Source organism: Trichechus manatus, unplaced genomic scaffold, assembly GCF_000243295.1.
Source record: "Trichechus manatus latirostris isolate Lorelei unplaced genomic scaffold, TriManLat1.0 scaffold00015, whole genome shotgun sequence".
Classification (NCBI taxonomy): Eukaryota; Metazoa; Chordata; class Mammalia; order Sirenia; family Trichechidae; genus Trichechus; species Trichechus manatus.
The window spans coordinates 25549991-25565293 of record NW_004443951.1 but is presented as its reverse complement, the minus strand read 5'-3'; the positions used below and the strand labels follow the sequence as shown (position 1 = coordinate 25565293).

Below are 15303 nucleotides of genomic sequence, written 5' to 3'. Positions count from 1 at the left end.
GGGGTGGGAGAGGATGAGCCTTTGGGTTAAGGGATTTGGGCTTGACCCAGAGGGCAGGGGGAACTGCTGAGGATGTTTGAACAGGAAATGGGTAAAGTCATGAGGAAAGTGGACGAAAGGCAGGGAGATGAGAGCCAGGCATAGGTCGGTGGAGTCCCAGATTAAGACAGATGGGCACTCAATGATGGCTGTTTGGGACTGTCTGCCATGGGCAGCCTCCTTTGACCCTGGTCCACCCAAGGGAATGCCCAGGGATCTCCAGGTTCCCGTGATTTTGTGCATTCCTTTAGAGGACCAGATGTCCCATGTACTTCTTCAGAATGGCTGGTTTCTTGCAGTCCTGTTCTCCTGCCTTGAAGCCTGGGTGTTGGAGCTGCGGTTCCTGTATAGAGACATCTTACTGGTGGCCTCGCCCAGCATCCTGTTCTCTGTGGGACCTGAGTTGATCTGGCACAAAAGATGGTACGGCAATGTCCAGCAAATGGTGTAGGTAGCCAAGGTGCCCTTCCCTGCAGGCCCCCACACGTAGTGCCCACACACTGGCTATAACAGTCCATCCCAGCAGAGCCTCCACCGCTTCTGGCCAGGGTCCTAACGAAGGACCAATGTTTTTCTGTACTGCCACATTGGTTCCAATAAAGGATCTTCTGGAAGGGGTAGGGGATGCAGCACCAACTTGGAGCTCCCAAGCAAAGCGGCTCTGAAATAGCTTCAGGCTGCTGGCCCCCAAGGGAAGCAATTGAGGATGGGAACCTCACAGATGATCCTGGCTCCTCTACCACCTTGCTGGGGGAACAGTGGTGCCACCTTCTAGCAGCTCTGGTAGGGAGGAGAGGGGGCTTCCTTTTGTCCTCCCTGCAGTGCAGTCCCCTCCTTCCAACCTCTTAGTTATTGAAAAAGTCCTGAATGAACGTCTCCCCTTCTGGAGTGTCCTGGGGGCTGGAAGCACCTGGGAAGAAGTCCTGAGCAGGAGCCTGAGGAAGCAGTGTCCATCCATCCCCACCTTGGCCAGAGGCCCAGGCCTAGGGAAGCAGCTTCCTCCCAGTGGGATGAGAAGGTGGCAGGTGGCTGTGCACGCTGCCCGGGACAGTTACTTGAGATGGCTGGGAAGCCTGGCCAAGGATGAGCCTCTCTCCTATGGCATCAGATGCTGCTCTGGGGACCTGAGCCAGCAGCCTCTGCCAGGTCTTTAAATAGCTACCCCACTGATAGGCCTCCAGCAGCATAGCAGTGCTCAGCTTCTGATGATCAGGTTTCCCTCCTGGGCTCTGGAGTTAGGCACTAGGGAATCTCACGGTCTTCCCTCAACCTGGTGCTGCTGCTCCTGTCGCGCAGGCCTGGGAGTGTGGAGGGGGTAAAATGATGGGACTGTCACTTCACCAGAAAATACACCACTTACTATTTAGGAGAGTGATATTGCCCTCAAAAGACTGACATATTGTTGAATGACAGCCAGAGCCTTGGAGAAGAAAATTAAAAACAAATCAGGCTCTCCCGGGTGTGGGCAGGTCTGCTCAGTCTCAGCGATTTAGCTCTTCGAGCTCCCCCCAGAGGGGCTCCAAACCCACCCCTTTGAGGTGACAGAGGCTTTCTGCACCTCCCCGCTTTGGGCAAATTTCCTGACCTCTCTGGCTTTCAGGGAAGCAACCCAGGGTAGGAAACTTTTAGTAAAATGGGGGTGATGATGGCATCTTCCTTCAGAGTTGTTATGAGAATTAAATGTACATAAAGCGCTTAATAAGGGAACTGGAACTCAGCAGATGGTTGCTCTCTCTCTCTCTCTCTCTCTCATTCTGGCAAAGCCACCACCATTTTCTAAGGGACTGTAGCTTCTCTCCAAAACTGATAGGAAAGTGAAAATGTTTTTAGATTGCCATCACACAACAATAGGGTCGCCTTAGTTGAGGTGGAGAGATAAAGTCGGGAGAGAGGAGAAACAGCTTAAGAAACGTGGGGATACTCCTCCCCTCTTACTCCATCCCGAGCTCTAAGGAAGGTCACTTTCCCTTTAAATGCAAATTACTTCCCGCCCGTTTAGCTTCACCAGGTCCTGGTTCCCGGGAGGAGAGAGCGGACGGCTAGAGGAACCTGCACCGAAGCCTCGCTCCAGACTCCGAGCCTCCAGGTCAGTTGCCCCCTGAGGGGGTGGGAGCGGGGGCAGAGGCAGGATGACGCGGGTCTGACGCTCCTTTTCCGATTCAGGCTCCCGAGTTGAGCAATCCATTTGGCACATGGCTTCGGAGCCCGAGTGTGGAAAATAGATCCTGGGTGACCCCCAGCCGCTCATGGGAGCTGGGGCACCTGCTCTAGTTTCCCTATATCAAGTCCCTAATTGGATCAAGCTGCTGTAGGGAGGGGCAGATGATGCGGCTCATGTCACCCCTCCACCACACCCCTAGATCCATTCAGTGCCAACCAGCCAGCCAGGTGCCAGTTTAAATGCCTATCCCCACCACCACCACCATTCCAGAGTGCAGGGTCAGGCCATGTGGCGCCAGCCTGGAGCAATCAGCTCAAAAAAACCCTGTGCTCCCAGCCTCCCAGAGAGTAGGACACCAGCCTTAGGGGGCAGGGCTGGACTGGAGGCCAGCCGGGCAGTGCCAGCCACAGGCTCAGCCATTGTGAGAGGCCAAGGCAGCCAGCTGCAGACCACCCGCCCCACCCTGGCAGCAGCTGAGGCTGACAGTTTGTGAGTGGAGCAGGGACCTTCTGACCTGGAAGGGAAGGTTGAAGCTGCTGGAAGCATGTCCCAGGCAAGTTCTGGAAGTCGCCTGGTGTTTGTGGTTGGGGATGGGGGAGGAGGGATGCCAGTGTTTAAGTGGGAGAAAACCCACAACAAGCTCTGCCCCGTGTGCCAGAGCTTCTTCTACTATTACTCATCCCCTGGTGGTTACTGCTTGACCCTGGGGCCTCCCAGGCGCCCCCACCCAGAACTTAGTCACTTCCCATACTGACAGTTTCTCAGTGTCTGCCTAGCGGAAGAGGGAGTTGATAAATAGAAGGGGCCTAGTAAGACACCCCTAATCCTCAGCTGGGCTCTTGCCAGCTTGAATCCACCCTGTCTCCCCCTACATTTCCTCTGCTAGCCCTGCCCCCTCGGCCACCCAGGGGACAGGAAATCCCAACAGCAGCAGCAGGATAATAGTGTCTGGCCCAGCCCTTTCAGGCAGGACCTAGGTTTTCCCACTAAGGCTAGAGGGCAGGAGGGGACTTGGGACGGGCTGGGGAAGTCCCTTCAAATGCACATCCATGACCCCAGTAGCAGGTGCTGGCATCTGGCCCTGTCTCCACTGTACCAATGAGGGCATAGAGGCCCTGACAGTTGGAGGGGACAGTTAGAAAGTCCCAGGGCCCTTACTCTGCAGCTCTCAGGGATTGCTAGGTGAAGGGTTGAGTTGGCCCCTGTCTCAATGGGGCTGCCTCCCTCTTAGCCAGCACCCAATGGATGACAAGAAGAAGAAGAGGAGCCCCAAGCCTTGCCTGACCCAACCAGCCCAGGCCCCAGGCACATTACGCAGGGTCCCTGTGCCCACCAGCCACAGTGGCTCCTTGGCCCTGGGACTCCCTCACCTGCCATCTCCCAAGCAGCGGGCCAAATTCAAGAGGTAAGTACAGAAGGGAAGCACAGAAGGGAGGGAGGGACCCCAGCTCCAAGCTAAGCCCTGTGGGGAGGAAGACAAGGAGGGACTCCAGTGTTCAATTATTTAGCAATAATTGATGCCTTCCCTTGGCTGGCCCCAGCTGGAAGCATGTCCCAGGGAACTTCTCAGAGATGATCAGACCCAGTCCCTGCCCTAAAGTATGTGGGGAGAGGGCCAGGTGGATCATTGGGGTCACATATAGTATGATAATACATTTCAGAGAAAGGAGAGAGTCAGAGAAGGCTATTGGGCATATGGGAGACGAGAGACATTCCAGACTGAGAGGCCCACCTGGCACAAGTATGGAAGAAAGAGACTACCTAGGAGGTTCAGAGAACCACAGGTGGTTTGGTGACCCTGGAGTATCAAGGGCCAGGAGAGGGGGAGAGGAAGCCAGGGTGTACAATTTGAATTCTCTGCATAAATTTTTTTTTTTTTTAATGATTAGGAATTTGCATCCTACCCTATAAGGTGCCCATGTTTGTTTCCCACTAAAGACAATGTGTTTTTTTCTCCCATTCTTTCCAAATAAAATCACTCTGTTTCCCTGTGGCTTTGCACCCCGCCTGCCTGAGAGGCCTGTTTGGGGATAGTCAGAAGTAGGGTATAGCTGAAGCTCAGGGCTGGGGTGGAAGTAGTAGGAAATGCAACTGGAGAGGTTGGGGCCACACTGGAAGGGCCTTCGAGATTATCCTGAGGGCAGTGGAGAAGTCAAAACAGTGTTTAAATAGAAAAGGAGCAGGAAGATATTTTTGGAGGGGTAAAATAGGATATAGGAGCCCTGGTGGCACGATGGTTAAGTGCTCAGTTGCTATCCAAAACGTCAATAGTTCAAATCCACCACTGGCTCTGTGGGGGAAAAGACCTGGTGATCTGCCTTGGAAACCCTATGGGGCAGTTCTACTCTGTCCTGTAGGGTCACCACGAGTTGGAACTGACTCAGCACACAATAGCAACAAAACAGGATATAATTAGGCAGCACATCAGTGTGCGCCTCATTACTGCCAAGTGTTCCAGCTGTATGCTAAGCTTTTCCCATTACATGGCACACTTAAAACTTAAAACATGGCAGCACACTTTGGGGATAAAACATACCTGGTAACCAGTTGTCGAGAACAAAGGGGCAGAGGTGAGAAGGAAATAAATGGCCCTTGGGGAAAGGGACCTTTGCAATGAACATATTTATCTATGAGGAGGAGAAAACAGAGGCAGTGATTGTTCGACTACTACATGGATCTCAGATTAAATCCCAAAAATTATATTTTAGAGGTAATAATCTACTTGTAGGAGTCCCTGGGTGGCACAATTGGTTAAATGCTCGACTGCTAACCTAAAGGTTGGTGGTTGGAACCCACCCAGAGGCACATCAGAAGACAGACCTGGTGATCTGCTTCTGAAAGGTCACAGCCTTGAGAACCCTGTGGAGCAGTTCTATTCTGCACACATGGGGTCGCTATGAGTTGGAATCTCCTCAATCACAACTAACAACAGCAAAATGGTCCTTGTGGTAATAAGGTGGTACGTATCCCTATGGAACAAATTCACTGAGGACAGGGAGGACAAGTGACTCCCCCAGGGTCACAGGAGGAGTACGATGAGGGGCTCAGACAGGAATCCAATAATAGCATCCTTCCAGACATGCCTCTGGCTGTGTGTCATTGGCAGAAAGAGACTTCTTTTGACTTCTTACCTTCCCCTCTTCTTCCCTCCACCAAATCTGGCCAGTGTGGGGCCAGAACAAACATCCACTGATGTTGGTATGGCAGATGCATTAGTGCATATAGACAGATGGCACAAAAGACCTAGGGGTGCCTGGCTGCCCCCAGCCTGTGACCATAGTCATGCCCACCCCACCCAGGGTAGGCAAGGAGAAATGCCGCCCAGTGCTGGCCGGAGGTGGGGGTGGCTCGGCAGGCACCCCCCTGCAGCACTCTTTCCTGACTGAGGTGACCGACGTCTATGAGATGGAGGGGGGACTGCTGAACCTGCTGAATGATTTTCACTCCGGCCGGCTGCAAGCCTTTGGTGAGTCCTGGGGACTGAGCCTAGACGGTATGTGAGTGGGGCTGGAGGGGCTGGTCTGTGAGGCGTGGCTGGGGCCAGGGTGCCAAGCTTGCTCCCAGGGCTCAGACAAGGGCTGTCCAGGGAAGGAATGCTCCTTTGAGCAGCTGGAGCACGTGCGGGAGATGCAGGAGAAGCTGGCCCGGCTGCACTTCAGCCTGGATGTGTGTGGGGAGGAGGAAGAAGAGGAGGAAGAGGATGGAGTCACTGAGGGGCTGCCTGAGGAGCAGAAGAAGACCATGGCTGACCGAAACCTGGACCAGCTGCTTAGCAATGTGGGTCAGGGCTGGGTGCTTCGGTTCCTGGGGGACCAGGGGGGAGGAGAGGCGCATGCTCCCAAGGCAACTCCTGGCCCCCGGGTGAAAAGGTGGGGGTGCATGGATCCAACAGCTGCGGGGCCCTCAATGCCCACCAGATTATGGCCTCCAGAGCATCTGCTGTTTGACCTGGTGCCCCTCTTTTTTGTTTTTTTTTTTAATTGTTATGCTGTAAGTGGAAGTTTACAATTCAATTTAGTCTCTCCTACAAAAATTTATACATAGTTTTGTAACCCTAGTTGCTTTCCACCCCGGATTTCCCATGTCCATTCATCCAGCTCCTGATCCTCTCTGCCTTCTCATCTTGCCTCCGGACAGAAGCTGCCCATTTAGTCTCATGTATCTACTTGATCACACTCTTCACGAGTATCATTTTATGTCCCACAGTCCAGTCTAATCTTTGTCTGCAGAGTTGCCTGGTGCCCCTCTTGACAGAAACCTCCCTTTCTCTCTGTTGACAGCTGGAAGATCTTAGCAATTCCATGTATCCTTTCCAATGGAGCTGGCTGTGTGTGTGTGTGTGTGTGTGTGTGTGTGTGTGTGTGTGTGTCCGTGTGTGTGTGTGTGTGTGTCCGTGTGTGTGTGTGTGTGTGTGTGTCCGTCCCGGACATGGGGTCAGTTTCCTCCTCCCTGCCATTCCCTCAAGAGTACTCACATACAACCAACATCCCCACCCCTTTTAGTCCTACTGAGTCAGAATTAGGCACAAACTGCCCAGGTAGAGGAGTGCAGAAGGAATTTCCCAAGTATTAGAAATAAGATGGTTGCAGGGAATATGTTTTACCCACTGATCAAAATCTCTGCAAGTTCTTTAGCTGACATCAATCCATGGCAAGGCTTATCTGTTGCCCTCAGCACTGAACAATTATTTTGACTAATTTTAGACTACCTCCCCATCTAGTCCTCAGTTGGAAATTTTGCAAGCGCGCGCACACACACACAGACACACACACACATCAGCCACAGTGTGGCTCACAGGTCCACCTGCTCATTTGACCGGGAGAAGATATGATCTGGATCAAGAGAAGAGTGAACGCAACGTAGCAAGGACACTGCAGGTGGAGACTGCAGCCTCAGACCGTGGAGGCCCCAGACCCCGCCCCGCTCCCTTGAAATGCTGGGGAAGCTAAGCCTGTGCAGAATGGGAAAATGGGGACAGGAGGGACGACTGAGGTCCAAGGCGTCACAATCCTTGACTGGCACAGACAGAAGTTGCACCTGGCTGAAAACACCGAGCCTGAGGAGCAGTCAGCTGTGTAGGCGTGGGACCCGGGCACAGACTGCCCCTTTTCATTCCCTTCAAACTGTGACTTTTCACGGGACTCGGGCGGGTATTCAGCGGCCCCCCAGGTGCTATGGGGAGGGGGGCACTGAATGGAATTAAACTCGAAAGAAAGAGGCTGTGTGTCCTCTCTCCCCTCATTACGCCTTTGCTCGGCGGCGGCAATGGCCCCGGCCTCCGGGAGACGCCCCTCTGTAACCCACTTTTGGTTGGGAAGTCCCGCTCACGTAGGGCTGGAATCCCCGGTGCGGCTCTGTGGGTGGAACTCGGGAAAGAGGACAAGTGAGGCAGGGGTAAGCCTGTCACGAAGACGCGTTTAGCCGCAGGAGGAGGACGGTTGCCGTGGAGACAGCGGGGGCGGGGCCCTCACTGGCTAAGGAGCGGCGCGGGCTAATGACGCACTGCGCAGGGGCTTGGCAGGCCGCTGTATCGTTTGCGCTGGGATGGAGCCTGAACAGTTGTTTCGGAAGGTGTCGGCTCTGCAGGTGCTGTGCGGGGCGGGGAGGGGAAGGTGCACCTGATTTCCCCTCAGGAGATTCCCAGACTGGGACCTTCGAGCGAGATGGGGCTATCACGTTCAGTCCCCTACCCGCGTGCCAACCTCTGGAGATGGCGACTCACCCCCTACAGCCCCGAAAAATGCTGGGATCCTCGGACTTCCCCACGCGCCCCCCTACTCCCACCACAGCTCTTGCTGGGATCAGGGAAATGGCGGGAAGGGGCTTAAAGCGAAGTGGGGATCCAGGCCCGCATCCTCCCTTGAGCCTCCACTCACAGTGTCACCTATCCTTTCCCTGGGGCCCTGCCCTCTCTTGCAACGACCGGGATGACTTCTCCAGGAGAAAGCCCAAGATGCCCATTCTCTTGCAGTAGTAAAGGTCTTCTTTCCCCCTCACTCTCCACACCAGGCCTGTGTCAGGGGCTTCTTGGTCCGACGCCAGTTCCAGAGTCTGCGAGCTGAATATGAGGCTACTGTACGGGAGATCGAGGGTGACCAGGGCATGGTGCAGTGGACTGAGGGCTGGATTCCCAGGCCTCAGTTTCTCCCAGAGGTAGTACACACTCCAGGGGGAGAAAGGAGAAGGAGGAAGGCCCTGGGTAGGGGGATCAAGGGAATAGTGGAACCCACCCTTTCTGCTTTCTCCTCCTGGGTGTAACCCACCTTTCCTACTTTAACCTTCTGGAAGAGGCAGCAGACTCACTGCCTCACACCCCAATCCTTAATCCTTACCAACTTGTCTGCTGGATGGAGGGGTTTAGCTCTGGGGCTCTCATAACTCTGATTTCTCAGAAGGTAAAATCCCATCGGACCTGGAAAGCAGGAGAGAGGGTGACAAATCCAGAGAAGGAACTAGGGAGCCACTTTCCATGTAAAGAGCCTGAGGAGATGGTGCTGAAGAAGTCAGGAGAGAGCTCAGCAAACCCAGGAAGTCTTCCCTGCCGAGAAGACAACCCCCTGCTTCAGGATGAGCAGAGCAGGAAAACCAGCCATGGGGAAACCAGAGACTCATCAAGGACGGGGAACCCAGGTGCCTCTCTGCCTAGATTAGGGCAAACCTTGACCCTCTTTGGGCCCCAGCTTCCCCATCTGAAAAGTGTAAGGCTTGTGGTAGATAAACTGCATCCCCTTCCTTCTTCCCTCTTCCTGTTGGAGGCAACACATGGATAGATGGGGGAGGGTGCCAGTGTTCTAAAGCTAGGACAGTGCCCAGTGTTTACTGCTCAAGGCTCTCTTCTTCCTTTCTTCTCTCTCTCCTTCACAGAAACCACAGATCCAGGACTGCCCTACAGCCAACTTGACCTCCAGGAGGTCCAGCACCTCCGCAGCCACTTGGCCATGGAATTGCTATGGCTGCAACAGGCCATCAGTAGCCGTAAGGAGGTGAGCACTAACTGAGAGCCCTTTCTGCACATTTAGAGCCAAAGGAAGGGGGACGGGGAGTCCTGCTGCCATGCCCAAGGAGGCATGCCTGGTACAATGTCTGTCCTCTCTCCCAACAGTACCTAATTCTCAAACAAACACTGAGCTCCCCAGAGGCAGGCCAGACCAGAGATGGGCCCACTGTGTGCCCAAACCACTTGGGACAGGCCTGTGAGAGGTCCCACACACAACCAAGCCCACCACTGGAGGACCATTCCTACAGAGACAGGACCACCAGAGAGCTAGACCATGTGGATGACTCCTGCTGGAGGGTCAAGTCACAATCCCACAAATCTCCAGAAAGTCTGGTTGTCACAGATAAAACCACTGTTGGGGCCAAGTACAGGGAACCAAGATACAGGAGAGCTGGTTCACAGCTGCCCACACCATCAGACAATCAGGCCACAGGAGACAAGCTCACCAAAGAGCCAGACCATGGAGAACAGGCCTCCAGAGGGACCTGTCTGAAGCTGATGAAATACCCTGAGGACCAGACTCCCAGAGGCCTCAAGCCCAGGGGCCATTGTTCTGAGAAGACCAGGACACAGCTGCTCATGCTTCCTGAGAAGCCGGCTATTAAGGACAAGTCTCCCAGAGGGCCAGACTACCAAGAGCCTGACTGCCAGAGTGCTGGAGCACAAGAATCAGGCCTCTCAGAGGACCGCATCATCTGGGATGGAAACCTGGCAGGGCCGGAGCATAGTGGCCTGGATCTCTGGAGAACAAAACCACCCAAGGGCCAGACCCCTAGTGATAGAACCTCCAAAGATGGACTCTCCAATGAGCCTAGCCATGAAGGATGGACAAACCAGAGGACTGAACTATGGAGATCAAGGCCATCTAAGTACCTGTCATCCACAAGATCAGACCATACAGGAGAGGACCACCAGCAGGGCAGGCCATGGAAAACAGGACCACCGGGCTAGACCCTGGGGAGCTAGGGAGGACCAGTTTCCAGGGGGATGCTATGAAAGTGTGATGAGTGAGACAGGCCTCATCCTGGCTGCTGGGCACCATCTCTCCCTCCTTCCCTGCCCCTGGCCATTGGTGAGGCCATGAGGAGGTGGAGCAAGAGCTGGCACCAGTATGGGGAGAGAAGGATACCGTTTCATGCTCTGCCTGTGGCTCAGTTCAAATATGAGAACAGGGAATTACCCGGGGAAAGTAAAGTGGGGGGCCTGATGGAGAATAAAGATTTTTCTTAGATTCTGAGCCTGGCTATTTTCATCTTCTGACTCACTCTGGGCCTTCCTGTTCACTTCCCACTGGCAGGAGGCATCTTCCCCAGAGCCTTCTGAGAGCAAGGGCCCAGGAGCAGACCTAGCCATCCTCCTTGGGGAAGGGCCCACAAAGACGATTTCCCCCCTGGGGTTGGGGGGTGCTCAGCCCTTGGCTATGGAGAAGCAGGGAGGCCCTGGAGCTGCCCCCCATTCCCCATATTGGAACTTCTGTGTTTAAGTGTGTCCTCTCACTGTTTGACTGTGCCCGAGTCCCAGGGTTTCCTACATATATAGTGATCATACCTGCTGTACTCTTATGAGGGCCTTGTGAAAATTAGAGCATCTGAGCTTCCAACTCATATCTGGCTTCCAGGTCCTACTGTTAACCTCTCAGCTGAGGTTGCTTACTATAATGTTAGAGCAGATTGGACGAGACCCTGAATGCAGATGGATGCTCCTGCTGCAGGCTCTCCCTGCCTTCCTGGGTGAGAGGGCAGGACTCGACCTCTGACTGGCACCGCTCCCAGCCCTGCCTTAGTTCCCTGGCAACAGCTCCACGTCTCTGTCTGAGGACACATGATGGCAGGCGGCAGTCCAGTAGCCAAGCAGGTAGTGGTGTACAAGAATGGGGATCCCAGCTGCTGGTGACTCAGCACTGCTTCCCCACCCCGGAGACCTTCCTCTGTGAGGTAACATCTGCCATGCAGGTCCCACTGACTGTGCGTGCCCTCTACAGACCCTGTCGTGGCCACTGTGTCACTGACATGGCAGAGTTGCAGAACAGAGGACAGTATGTGGCTGCTGGCTTCAAACGATTCTGTAAGCTCTAGTAAGCGGGCTGGGGCTGATCAGAGAGCCTAGGGAGGGAGGTAGTAGCATTTACCCAGTATTTAGTGTGTATCAGGCACTCTATTCATCTTCTCATGTAATATAACAACTCTATGAAGGTGGTGGTTTTATCCCCATTAGTTAGAAGGGGAAACAAGACAGCAAGGTTTAGTAACCTGCCTAAGAGTACACAGTAGTTGAGCCTTGGTTCAAATCAGTGTGTCTTCTATGGATGCTTATGCCCATCACATCCTGTGGGAAGGAGACCATAATCCTGCAGTCTGAGCTCCTTTTTCCAAAAGCTCTTCTTGATTGGATACGCTACCACCATCACCACTCTAAATCCATTCATCACTTCCTCCCGGCTGTGCTTAAGCTTCCCGTGCTCTCCTGTTACACAATCATGCCACATGGCAGGGTGGGGTTCTATCTTCCAAGGTGGGAGAAGAATTTGAGCATCTGAGTTTCCAATTCAAACCTGGTCTCCAGGGCCCACTCTTGGCTCTCAGCTGAGGTTGTTTACTATAATGCAAAAAGCAAGGGGTCAGGAGCTAGACAGACTTAGAATCTGGGCTGTCACTTCCTGTGTGACCTTGGGTAAGTCACTTCTCTGGGTCTCAGACAAAATGGAGATAAAACCACCTACCTCATGAATGAGGAAATTCTTGGGATATAGTGAATGCTTAATGAACTAGTTTCTCTTGATCCTTTGAACTTACAGTTTGTATCTGAGACTCTAGTCTGGATTCCCAGCCTGACCCAGGGCCTTAAGAAAGAAGGTTCAAGTGCCAGCATCTGTTTCTAGACTGGGATGACAGAGGCTATTCCAGTGGGGAGGGAGACCTGCTGAGCTGGATCCCAGCCCCACACTCTGGCAGCTGACAGCTTGACCTATAACTTGTCTTTCTTTCAGCTACTTAGCCTCTGGAGAGAAGGATCCGGGCAGGAAGAGCAGCAGACTGCCAGTGAGCCCTGGTAGTCCAGCCCTTCTGTCCTCCCACCACTCCTAGTATTGCCCCCAATTTGGTCTGGGAAGCCAGGGGCCCTGGGAACAGCAGGATCTGCCCAGTTCCATGGGGATACTCCCCATGCCCACTCTGGAACCGACTCTTATCCTTCCTGGGATACAGGAGTTTAAGACCCTATCCCTTGCCCCTTTCCCAGCCTTTTACTTTATCTCCAGGCTGTGGTCCCCAAAGAAAGAGGAAGCTGTGAGACTCAAGTAGGGGGTAGGTATACCTTATACCTAAGGAGGTAAAAGCGCCCTTTGGTGAAAGGTGTGACTGGTCCTCATCTCTCCTTGCCTCCCCCTACTCCTGGTCTAGTTCCTTTTCCCTTCACCCCACCCACCTGGACTGACCCACCCCAAACTGGAGGCCCCAGTTTATTCTGACCTTGGGGGCTGACTTGGGTTTCAGAGTCCTCGCATGACTCACCACCTGTGTGATGGGGCCCTTGGATGGTGTGCTGCTGTCAGGAAGCAGGGGTATAGATCTTGGTTTCAGTGAGACCAAGAAATTGGGGATGGGTTTGTTCCAGGAGCCCCTGGTCACTGGTGGGGATGTAAAGAGTCCAACAGGCTTGACGGGTGAAAATGGACCAATGCAATGGTCCTCAGACCATGCCACCCTTCTTACTCTCACACACTGGAAGGCCTGGGGACCCTCCCCTTTACCAGGCTGCTCTTTGTCCCAGTGTGTTCAGGAATGGGGACCTGTTAAGTCCCCCATTGAGCCTGAAGCTGTCCCAGGCTCCCAGGCAGGACCGGGAAACAGTGTTGAAACTTTACCGAGAAGGCCAAGTTGCAGAGCAAGGCTGTGTGCAAGTGAGTATGGGACTGGGGAGGTTGAAAAGCCCTTAGAGGGGACCTCCCCCAACTGGTTTGGTCTGTACCTGATGATGAAAAGGCAAAAGGAAAGCATGGTCCCCCAAACGGAACTGCCTCCTATGCCACAGGAGAAGCCCCTGTGGCCCAGCCCTCGGAGCCAGGGCAGAGCTTGGGTGACTGGCCCTGAGGCCCAGAGAGCCAGGTGCCAAGGCATCCTAGGAATAGCTGTACCCACCCCCTCACAGTCTGCTGAATATGATGAGGCATGCTGTCCACTGGCCCTTGTCCCATTCGCCTCTTTCTCCCCACCAGACTCTGCACCCTGGAGGGGCTCCCACTGTTGGAAGGGGAGGCTCTGGTGAGCGGCCATTACTTAGAGCTGCTGGTGTCCAGCCCCTCTCTACCCAGGGGCTGCTGGTATGTGTGTGTGAGGTGGCGGGGTATCAAGCTGCAACAGAGGAAGCCACCTTCTGGTCTGTGTGCTCTCAGACTGCACATCCTCCCCTGTCTACAAGCCTCTTCTTTTTCATTGCAGGCATCCCCTAGGCTGGAAGTCTAGGCCCCACAGGCAGGGGGCAGGTGATGCAGGGGCCATAGAGGTGGAAAGGAGGGCTAATTCGCTTACTTCTCCTCCAGCTCTGGCTCTGACTTTATCTCACTGCTTCCTCCTAATAATCTTGTGATGATTACTGCCCCATTTTCCAGAGGAGACTGAAGCTCAAAGTAGTGAAGTGATTCTTTCAGGAGACATGTTGAACGGCAGGAGCTAGACCAGAACTTAATCTGAGAGCCAGCTCATCCAGGTCTATGAAGGTCTTCAGAACTCTTGAGTTGCTGGACCTAATTTCTTCTTGCCACGCTGGATGCTGGGAGAGAGAACTGGCATATCTGGCAGAGCAGGGTCCAAGGAAACTTCTCAGCTCCCTATTCCATGCCAGGTCTGGGTACTCCCAAGGGAGAGCCAATGGGCCTTTCTGAGTGTCAGGCATCTGCTGCTATGTCCCTGGATAAGACAGCCTGACAGAAAGAGGGAGCAGGGAGGGAGGATGCAGGCCATCGAGATGGACAGCATCTCCTCTCCCAAGCTCCCTCAGGCATCAAGGCACTCTGAAGCCAGGACTGGGAAGAAAAGAAGAACAGCCAGCACCTGTGGCCTAATCCCAATGTTCCCTCTATAGGCCCATTGCCACAGGGCACAGGCAACCCAGCCCACTCCAAAGGAGCCAGGCCGAGTTGAGCCATCTACTTTCTATGCCAGACCCCAGGAGGCCACTCAGTCAAGAAGCAAACCTCCCCTTCTCTCATTTTCATCAGGTGAGGGGCTCCTGGAGCCCTGGCCCTTCTCAGTCACCCTCTGACAGAGACACAGGATGGTCCTTGTTGTTGTGTGGGAGGTCGTGGGCAGAATGCCCATGAAACGAGTTGGCCCTGACCTCAGGAGAACTGTCCCAGACTCCCTCATCTGCATATCAAGTCCCTTGTTCATCACAGGGACTTGGCATATTTAAAGCAGCACATGGAGACGGCAATGCTTAACCAAAAAAAAAAGAGGGATGGAGTTGGTGGGGTCAAAGGTCTGCCTCTTGACTTCCCTGCCATCCTCTGAGGTACTGAGGAGTACAGAGCAAGGCTCAGATGAGGGGAAGGGGCTGGTAGAGAAGGTCAAGGAAGGAATGCTGAGGGCTCCTCAGCCTGGGCATTAACCAATGTTGCCTCCCTCATCAGGAGTCAAGGGAGTATATGGGGCTCCCCACCGAAGGAGGGAGACAGCAGGGGCCCAAGAAGTAGCAGACGATGAAGACATCCAAACAGAGGAGCCCTTGGATCAGGTGGGCTGGGGCTGGGAGCAGTACGTTGGGACAGGAGTTCTGAGCTAAGAACATGCAGCCCTGAGTCCCCCTTGTGACTATGACCAGATCTCCTAACATCTTGGAGCCTGACTTTCTACCTTGTTAAATGAGGGGGCAGATTGATCCTGATTTCTAGTCTTCTCCTTTCCTGGAGCTCCCTGTTGAGGGTTGGACAGGGGATGCTAATGGCTCCATCCGTATGGCCCTCCACCTCCTCCAGAGAGCAGAACAGATGGTAGAAGAGGCCTTGTTCCTGGAAAATGACCAGCCTGGGGCTGGGGCAGCTATCTCGGCCTCAGTCCCTGCTCCACCATCTTGAGAGCCAGCAGCTCCAGCCAGGAATTGGGGACCATTA

The 15303-nt window shown here is 54.0% G+C and overlaps 3 protein-coding genes across 6 annotated transcripts; all 3 read left to right on the top strand.

The window, feature by feature from the left end:
- Window positions 1-2031: 2031 nt before the first annotated feature.
- Window positions 2032-7420, top strand: CCDC28B (coiled-coil domain containing 28B). Of its 3 annotated transcripts, none has more exons than XR_002823256.1 (6): window positions 2032-2125; window positions 3432-3605; window positions 5500-5666; window positions 5787-5977; window positions 6407-6503; window positions 7225-7346. XR_002823256.1 is itself a non-coding variant. In XM_023727285.1 (6 exons), exons 2-5 carry the CDS (start codon window positions 3442-3444, stop codon window positions 6475-6477), a joined length of 570 nt encoding a protein of 189 aa, XP_023583053.1. In that variant the 5' UTR covers window positions 2032-2125; window positions 3432-3441; the 3' UTR covers window positions 6478-6503; window positions 7225-7346. The 3 variants fall into 3 exon arrangements, 2 of the variants coding, with proteins under 2 accessions (XP_023583053.1, XP_004372163.1); XM_023727285.1 differs by having other exon boundaries at window positions 6430-6503; XM_004372106.2 differs by having other exon boundaries at window positions 2033-2125; window positions 6481-6503; window positions 7225-7420.
- A 204-nt stretch (window positions 7421-7624) lies between these two features.
- IQCC (IQ motif containing C) lies at window positions 7625-10394 on the top strand. Of its 2 annotated transcripts, XM_023727029.1 has the most exons (5): window positions 7625-7786; window positions 8210-8353; window positions 8593-8830; window positions 9065-9183; window positions 9303-10394. In XM_023727029.1, the coding sequence occupies exons 1-5, from the start codon at window positions 7745-7747 to the stop codon at window positions 10146-10148; spliced, it is 1389 nt and encodes a 462-aa protein (XP_023582797.1). In that variant the 5' UTR covers window positions 7625-7744; the 3' UTR covers window positions 10149-10394. The 2 variants fall into 2 exon arrangements, with proteins under 2 accessions (XP_023582797.1, XP_023582798.1); XM_023727030.1 differs by lacking the exon at window positions 8210-8353.
- Window positions 10395-11021: 627 nt separating this feature from the next.
- DCDC2B (doublecortin domain containing 2B) lies at window positions 11022-15267 on the top strand. The gene is given in 10 exon segments (XM_023727048.1): window positions 11022-11076; window positions 11079-11271; window positions 12184-12235; window positions 12949-13055; window positions 13057-13095; window positions 13411-13515; window positions 13634-13697; window positions 14277-14412; window positions 14824-14927; window positions 15169-15267. Coding segments are annotated over 10 exon segments (954 nt in total).
- Window positions 15268-15303: the final 36 nt, after the last annotated feature.